The sequence below is a fragment of the Muntiacus reevesi genome, chromosome 11 (assembly GCF_963930625.1).
Source record: "Muntiacus reevesi chromosome 11, mMunRee1.1, whole genome shotgun sequence".
In the NCBI taxonomy this organism is placed as follows: domain Eukaryota; kingdom Metazoa; phylum Chordata; class Mammalia; order Artiodactyla; family Cervidae; genus Muntiacus; species Muntiacus reevesi.
In genome coordinates, this window is record NC_089259.1 from 72,462,752 (window position 1) to 72,471,823 (window position 9,072).

Here is a 9,072-nt window from a genome sequence, read left to right on the forward strand (position 1 = left end):
TTGAATTCTCAGAGTGTGGTTTAACACAGGATGGCAATTCTTCAGGCTACTCACTATTACAATTTGTTACATGAACTTTTAAAAGTTGGTCACAACAATTATTTATGTGAGGGCCTGACCTGACCACAGGACTATATTAATCTAACTGACTTCTACTTACTCAGAGAGACGGCCATGAGTGCAGCAGGAACCCCAAAGGCCAGAGGGTAACAAGCTTGCTTACTGTGAATTCCGCATACTTGAACTGGGGGGAAATAACAAAATTAAAATTCATTATGGCAATGGTAGTACTCATTTATTTCAGTTTTTTTTTTTTTTTAATCCTTAACTGGTAATTACACATTGTTTTCATTTAATTTTCTAGACTTACTCATTTGGCCTACTGATGTCATTGCCAGCTAAGCAAAGTAGCTTTCTGGCAGAAATAGCAGGAGATGGAGGGAGGTTCTAACCTTAGCCTCTAAATAGATGTCTAATACCAGGAAAGCCAAAATCAGTGGGAACCCTTATGTTCTGTGGGCTTACTTAGGAGGGGAGATGAAAATGATCTGGATACAATAACCTGAAGAAAGTGGGACTCAGAAAGTAAAATCAAAGTGCCCTAGAAAATCGGGATTGTATGCCCCTGAATTCATGCCAACTAGAAAACAGGGATTTTCCTGGTGGTCTAGTGGTTAAGACACTGCACTCCTACTGCAGGGGGCACAGGTTCGATCCCTGGTCAGGGAACCAAGATCCCTCAGGCCATGTGACATGGCCAAATAAAATCAAATTACATTTAAAAAAGAAAACAATTAGATCACCCAGGGCAGGGATCAACAAACTTTTCTGTGAAGAGTCAGTAAATCTTTTAGGCTGCAGACCTGTCCTACCTACTCAGCCCTGCCTTTTGTAGGGTGAAGCCAGCCACAGATAATACACACATTGATGGCTTTGTCCAGATTTCTGAATTTGGCCTGTGGGCCATAGTCTCCCAACTCCTGACTGAAGATCTATTTTAGCTCTAAAATCCTAGGATTGGAAGGAAAAAAAAATAAAGACTCTGAAAGGGGCAACAGAAATGACTGCAGCCTCCAGGAATCATCTGATCCTAAAGGGGTTTGGCTCTATCTTTGATCAGCCGTTTCACAGTTCTGCAGAGAAAAAAGAGTTGACTTGGCAGAAAACTGTAGTCATGCCAATGTTTCCTGCTCATGACTGTACAAGCAATTCCTATTCACAACAATGCAAAATAATGTCCCCACCCAGTAAAGAGCATGAATCTCAGTCAAATCCTTATTTAAACTGATTGCAGCAGTTTTCTAGTTCCCTCACTGACTAATAAGTTACATAAAATCTTTGTAAAGCATTCATTGTATATTTGTATAAAAGCCATGATTTTCCTTTAACAATTATCCTATTATGCATTCTCCAATTCAAATATGTACAGCATATACTAGAATGTAGTAGAACCTGGAGGTGGAGGAGGTTAGGGGAGGTAAGGAAGCAATGTAAGAATAAAAGCTAGTAAATGTTTATACAGAACAAGTTAGAATGAGATTTAAATATCATCTTCAAAGTACTACTCCAGGCAGAACTACATTAACCCCATGATTATCTTCCTCCATAAATCATTACGACTCGAGGTGTTGACACCATGGACACACCAAAATGGACACCTATTTTGGTCTCGTTTATCCCCAAATATTTCCTTCCATGTGGGAAATTCATAAACTCTTAGTGGAGTGCTGGGAAGCACAAAGATCTGAGTGCTGTGGATAGCTATTCTCTCTCTCTCTTTCTTAGGGGCAGTTCTTTTAGAAATATCTAGTAGAAGATGATAAGGAAAAAGGGAAGAAGATGAGAGGAAAACAAAGAATAAAACCTAGCCTGCTAAATCCTTCCTGACTCACTGAATGTCACTGGGGAGCAAGGTCTGAAGGCGAAAATGTGAGCTCTGGCCTACCCAGTTTAGTTTCCAAATAGCCTCTCTTGTCTTAGCTTTTATCATGAATAAGAACTTTGCATTAACAATAACATGGAAAAATCAGGGTGGGATAGGGTGGGAGGTGGGAGGGAGGTTCGAGAGGGATGGGACACATGTATACTTATGGCTGATTAATGTTGCTATATGACAGAAACCAACACAATATGGTAAAGTGATTATCCTCCCATGAAAAATAAATAAATTCAAATTTAAAAAATAGTATAGAAAAATCGATTGCTATGCTAAGGATGGTTTAGACTCTCCAGGGGTCTCTAGAATAAGGGATTCTAATAAGATTAGAAAAGGAGATAAAGCCTGAAAGAAAAGCAGTTGGCATACTGGATTTCACTGAGTCCTCCAGCATGTATATGATGGCTGAAGTGTTATGAGAGAATTGAGGGACAAACAAACCAACAAAGACTGAACCTTTCCACCTGACTTCTCTTCACAATCGAAAAATAAAAAGAATCACCAAGGTCCATTTCAGATATATATATATATTTACCTCTGAGCATGGGGGTGATGATAGTAGAAAGCAAACTTCCAGCATTAATGGCCAAATAAAAGATGGAAAAAAATCTGTTCCTTTGCTTTTCCTGTAATAGAAAGGATGGTGTATGGTGACTTTGGCTATATAGCAAAGGGTCAACTGTGGCTGATGATCGGACTTGACTTTGAACTTAGCTTTGGTCACTGTCTTACTGTCACATGTCCCCAAACAGCCTCCAATGGAGAATACATTTTGTGTCGCTGGGATTTGATTCCTGGGTGTTTATAATCATTGACGTGGTTTCAGTGGAGGCACATGTGCTTACCTGGCCCTCTTCAAACTGATCTCCGCCAAATGCAGACACACAAGGCTTTATCCCTCCGGTACCCAGGGCGATCAGGATCAGGCCAATCATGGAGAGGGCCCTGGGAAAGAGGTGGGGATTCCGAAACGTGAGATCCTTAGAAGCAGGAGCTCCTCTTTCCCCTAATTTCCCTAAGATGACCAGGCACACAGAAGGGATTCAACCTGTATGAGAAGATAGTTCACAGGAATGCAGTCTTGACAGTTGAATGAAACTTGAACTCAAGGGCCTTCAAATCCATACCTTTATCTAATAATTTATCATCTAGAAAATTTAAAGCAATGATTTGAGTGTGGAACAAAGATTTATGTATGGAATTCTTTTGTAACTTTATGATTTTTAGCAAAAGAATGTGTAAATGAAATTTTAAGCATTGTCTCTGATACAGTCATAACAGACTCAAAACAGTCGTTAGAAGACTCTAGAAAACTATTTAATTGCAAAGCAGAATAGCAGTTTATGTAGTAGGATCTTGTTTATAAAGTACAGAAGACTGGAAAAAACAGAGCAAAAGGTTTATTATTATAACTTTTTTTATAATAAAGAGATCATAATAATAAAAGGGATTAAATATTATCTTTAAAATTTACTTTTGTATTTTTCAAGTTACTTGTGTTTTACCTCCTGAATTGAAGAAAATAACTCATAGGATCTACCAAACCTCATTTTTAGTTTTGTTAGATTTACAATAGGTTGCTACAAATTTTGAGCTTCCCAGGTGGTGCTAGTGGTAAAGAACCCATCTTTCGATGCAGGAGACATAAGAGACATAGGTTTGATCCTTGGGTTGTGAAAATCCCCTGGAGGAGGGAATGGCAACCCACTCCAGTATTTTGCCTAGAGAATCCCAGGGACAGAAGAGTTTGGTGGGCTACAGTCCATGGGGCTGTGAAGAGTCAGACACAACTGAATTGACTGAGCCTGCACTCACTACAAATTTCAGATTTTATAAGTGCTTATTCCATATTTTATTGGTTGTTAACATTGCTTTAAAATGCTAAAAATATTTTATGAAACAGATAAAGTCAAAGACAATACTTCACATAGCAAGAGTTTTTCAAAAATTAAAAGAAATATTTTTTAAAAACCATGTCTATCTTCCTGGATTAACCAGCGGAAGCATCTCTCTCAGCCTATCTGCCTCTTAAAACAACTTGTGTTTGGTGGTATCACTCTAAGCATTTTAAAGGACAACAAAAACATAGCCAACTGAATATTATATACCCTCCACTCTCAGCAGGATTTCAGTACTAACCTCATGAAATAAAATTAGTCACTAAGCTTTCTTATGTATGTACTGCCTGCCAGGCAGTGCTCCAGGTTCTCCACTTGGACTAATACAGGCAGATATTATTACAAACGAGGACTCCTGGGCACAGAGGTGAAAAACTTGCTGAAGATCATACAACAAGCAAGAGGCACGGGCAGAACTTGAACCCATACAGCCTGGCACCAAAGTACACGTTCTTAATTGATATTGTAGGTTAGAAAATTGAGGCATGGAGGAGATAAGTTGGCCCAGGTCTTACAGCTCATCTGTGGGACACAGACCCTGGGAGTTTGAGCTGTGGGCTGAGTTTATACCCACTGCCCCCCACCAACATGGTTCCCTGGGGGGACCATGCATATCGCATCCAGGGACTAGTCTAGAAGGCAATCTGATTGAGCAACAAACCAGAAACACAAGATACTGCAGATACTAATTTGATACTAAGTTTCAAGTGTGCTGTGTGCTAAGTCCCTTCAGTGGTATTTTCCTAACCCATTAGATGGTTTACTATAGATCCAGGAACCAAAGCGAAAGACCCGGAAGCGAAATAAACCTTTACAACTTGTCAGCTAGGCCAGACTGCCTTGAAGGGAAATTCACCTGACAGGGGAGCTGGTGTCAATAGTGCATTTCATCAAGAAAGCAGAACATCAGACTGGAACAAACTGAACTACGGAAAAATGAGCAGAGATGTGGTACAAGACTGAAAATTGAAGGTACAGATTCTTGAGGAAACCAGGGGAAACCGAGGATCAGGGTCCATGTGGTCAATGTCCCTCCAGGGAGATGAACACAGACCGTGTGCTGAATGGGAGGTGCACCCAAGATGCCAAGCCTCCAAGTGAGCCGTGACTCCAGACAACAGTTAGGACAGTTACATCCTGAAGACCCAAGTCTGAGTCAGTTAAACACCACTCTCTACGCTGATGGGGAAGGAAAGTCTTCCTTCCACTTAGGTTCACCCACTTAGGGTGAAGTTTCAAGTGTGCCGCGTGCTAAGTCCCTTCAGTCGTCTCTGACTCTTTGCAACCCCATGGACTGTAGCCCACCAGGCTCCTCTTTCCATGGGATGCTCCAGGCGAGAACACTGGAGTGGGCTGCCGTGCCCTCCGCTGGGGATCTTCCTGACCCAGGGATCGAGCCCACATCTCTACTGCCTTCTGCATTTTCAGGTGGGTTCTTTACCACTAGCGCCACCTGGGAAGCCCGAAGTTTCAAGGAAAATGATTAAAAATTAGAGCAGTAAAAGGAGAAGGGATAAAATAGGAGTTTGGGGTTAGCAGACACAAACTACTACATATAAAACAGATAAACAACAAGGTCCTACTATACAGCACAGGGAACTGTATTTGATATCCTGTAATAAACCATAATAAAAAATATGAAAAAGAATATGTATGTATAATGGAATCACTTTGCTGCCCAACAGAAACTAACACAACACTGTAAATAACTATACTTCAATTTAAAAATTAAAAAAAAAAAATCAGAACACCAAACAACCAACTAGTAAGAAGGTGTGGGTAGGGCCACGGTTAGCATCAACTCACACGTGCACAGAAATACTGTCCGGGGTTCCATCATGGTTGAAGTCCGTGAGATCATTAATTGAGCTCACAGCAATGACTACCTGCCCAATGGTGTAGACGATGGACAGTGACACGATCGTCCTGTGTTAAAAGAGGTCAAGAGAATCCAAGTCAATTGCACAAGGACCATCCACTTCCAACACCAGCACAAAAAGGCCTCTGCTTCCAATTTTCAAAAGCCCAGTCACAACTGTCCTTGTTTCTCAAATTGGGACAATAACCGGATACCCCTTTGAAAGTCAGCCTGCTGAAGAATTCGGCCCCCAGCATGTAGGCGTTGAGCAAAGTTGTGGCTGGAGGAGCCTGGGGAGAAGGAAGATCCGTTTTCTCTTTGAACTATGTGAAAGACTCAATGTATAACTATCAAAATGAGGACACACATCTTTGAACAGTGAGAGAGCATGATTGTGTATCTGGTAACAACACTTGGGCAGGTGTGGTCCATTGGTTAATTTTGAATGATACTGACTTATTTTGAGATGGTGAATATTCCTGCCTCCGCCCACATCATGCATTTCAGCTGGAAGAGCCTTTACTTCCTTCTGCGTTAAGTCCAAGGAAAATTCCTGAGGACCACCTCCACACCCCACCACCACTGAGGGTGCTCTTGGACCTCTCCCTGAATGACTGGCTGAGCATCCCATGCCCCACCATCTAGCAGCTTGAGCCTTTCATCTGCTGGGGTGTTTTTAGGGAGCTTCTTTGTTCTCCCAGCCCTTAATTCCTCACGCATCATTAACAGACAATATTCCTGCTACTATTTCAACATGAGACAGGAGGCCAAAAATCCTACTGATGCTACTCTCATCCACCCTGCTGAATGCCAGGCCACTGCTGAACTCTGGCCACACGAGGATGAGCAGAAATGGGGCCTGGGACCCTCTCCTTGGAGTTTTTTACGTTCCCTAATTCTTCGTGCCCCGAGACCACCATCCCAAATCGCAAGGCTTATCTTCATTACTTGTCAGCTTGCTCGTTAACAAGAGAGCTGCCACGACTCACTTGAACTTCCCCAGCCAGGAGTCGGCAATGAGAGCCCCGAGGATGGGCGTCAGGTAGCACAGGGCGACGAACGTGTGGTAGATGGCGGTGCCCAGGTTGTCGTTCCAGCCCAGGAAACGTTGGAAGTACAGGATCAGGAGTGCTTTTTGCAGAGGGTAGCGGAGGAGGAGATGGCAACGAAGTGAGTAGCGGCAGAGGTAACGGGCTCCTTACTGACCGGGGGTGGGGGGATGGGTGGGAATGGGGGTGAGGGGTGTCGAAAAGAGTTACCTCTCATTCCATAGTAAGAGAACCTTTCGCAGAATTCATTGACCACGATGAAGAAGATGCTCAAGGGGTACCCGAAGCAATTCTGACAAAGAGAAACAGTCTGGGCTGGAAACAAGGTCCTCACTGGTCCAGCATCGTCAGTGAGAGCTAATAGCACAGAAGGCAGCTGGTGTGTATTTAGTAACTTACCGGAGACCCTCCAGAGGTGGGATCCAGGATTAAAACTTTTTTATTCCCTTACACTCTATGTAGCGACAACAATGAAATGAAGGTTTTTCTTGTTTTATACTTTTATTGTTAGTCTGAGAAGGGCTTATACAGGCAGACCTCAGAGATACAGCGGGTTTGGTTAGAGACCACCGCAGCAGAACAATAACTGTGACAAAACAAGTCACACAAAGTTTTGGGTCTTACGGTGCATATGAAAGTCACATCTACACTACTCTGTGGTCTGTTAAGTGTGCAACAGCATTATGTCTAAAAAACAATGCTTAATTTAAAAATGCCTTATTGCTGAAAAATGTTAACCATCATCTGACAACACAGGGTTGCCACAAACCTTCAGTTTGCACAAAAACAGTCTCTGCGAAGCATGATAACAGGAGGGATGCCTGTACACAGAAGTTTCTAAAGAGAAGAAATGGCCACACAGGGACTCAGGATGGTTCCCTGGTGGATGCTAGATGCACGTTAAGTGAGTGGAGCGCAGCTGTGGACAAGGAGGGGCAAAACAGGTCGTAAAGCTTACAGCTTACATCATGAAGTCACGTGGGGAAGGAGGAAGGAGACTCACCTTCGGCACGGACATTCCTGAAAGAAAACAAAACGCCACAGTTAGAGGCGAGTAGGCAAAGTGCTTTTTGCTGAGTCTGAGCTCAGCCCCTCCGGCCAGCCGGGCCGCTGGGGGTGTTGTCCCCGGCACTCGGGCCCCATCCGCCATCCAGGCCTGGGCCTCGGCCTCTTTGCTGAGCAGGGCTGGGCTGGTAGCTGCATTTTCTTTTCATCAGCTCCTCATCAGGGCAAATGCGTGGTCAGAGGCTCAGCGGATCTGAGCATTTTCTTTTCATCAGCTCCTCATCAGGGCAAATGCGTGGTCAGGATGGAGAACCAGAGACTCAGAGGATCTGCCGCAACCGTTTCTTCCTTGAGAGGCTTCAAAGGCTGCCTGGCGCCCGCGGGATAAAAACCCCAACTTTCAGAATGTCCTTCACGGTCTCACGAGGCCAGGGGGTTTGGGTGAGGGTGAGATAACAGAAATAGAAAATGTGGACGCGCACCTGACACGTGGTGATGATCCCATCTCCGCCCTGGTTCCCGAGCGGCCTTTCTTCTTATGCTATGCTGTGGTCTGTTAAGAGTGTGTGTGTGTGTGTGTGTGTGTGTGTGTGTGTGTGTGTGTGTGTGTGTGTGTGTGTGTGTGTGTGTGTGTGTATGAGAAAGTCGCTCAGTTGTGTCCGACTCTTTGCGACCCCATGGACTGTCCCTGGAATTCTCCAGGCCAGAGTACTGGAGTGGGTAGCCTTTCCCCTCTCCAGGGGATCTTCCCAGCCCAGGTCTCCTGCATGGCAGGCGGATTCTTTACCAACTGAGTCACAAGGGAAGCCCTGTTAAGTGTGCAATAGCATTCTGTCTAAAAAACAAGGTTTAATTTAAAAATGCCTTAAAAATGCCTTTCTTCCCGCCCAGTCCCCCAGGCACACAGGCTCCTGGACACCCAACCCGCTTCCCTGGACATGCCCCGTCTGCACGCCCACAGCCCTCAACTCAAGACAGCGAAGCCGCCTCCGGTCTCCCTGCATAACCAGGGGCAATAACCGACAGTTTCTATTACCGCCTCCCTGCTGCCGGAAGAATCACGGGGTCTCCAGCCCCGTATCCCCAGCGTCTTTTCCAGCACCCACCGCCCAGCAGGGGCTTAGCATCAGAAGAGAGACTTAGAAGAGCAGGAAGAAAATGGGCGAGGATCCAAGGAGCTGGCACAAACCAGGTGCCACTGACGGCCGTCTCAACATTAGCTGTAGCCCTCATCCCCTCTGTCCCCGCTCCTGCTCTACCGTCTCCCCTGAACTGTGACCAGAGCTCACCCGGAGTCTTGCCCGAGTCCTCCTATCTCCTGCCTGG

General features: G+C 44.5%; 1 protein-coding gene and 1 non-coding gene across 2 annotated transcripts in view; one reads left to right on the forward strand and one right to left on the reverse strand.

Annotated features, from left to right (window-relative positions):
- The window catches only part of SLC15A1 (solute carrier family 15 member 1), a 29,786-nt gene extending 21,895 nt beyond the window's left edge, over window positions 1–7,891 (reverse strand). The window contains exons 1-7 of the mRNA XM_065901814.1: window positions 7,745–7,891; window positions 6,952–7,033; window positions 6,682–6,823; window positions 5,641–5,760; window positions 2,782–2,881; window positions 2,472–2,562; window positions 161–244 (exon numbers count right to left, since the gene is read on the reverse strand). Of these exons, the coding sequence (XP_065757886.1) occupies window positions 161–244; window positions 2,472–2,562; window positions 2,782–2,881; window positions 5,641–5,760; window positions 6,682–6,823; window positions 6,952–7,033; window positions 7,745–7,891 (766 nt within the window). The remainder of the gene's footprint in view (window positions 1–160; window positions 245–2,471; window positions 2,563–2,781; window positions 2,882–5,640; window positions 5,761–6,681; window positions 6,824–6,951; window positions 7,034–7,744) is intronic.
- TRNAR-CCU (transfer RNA arginine (anticodon CCU)) lies at window positions 657–729 on the forward strand. The gene has a single exon. It is a non-coding gene; the product is annotated as a tRNA-Arg (tRNA).
- Window positions 7,892–9,072: the final 1,181 nt, after the last annotated feature.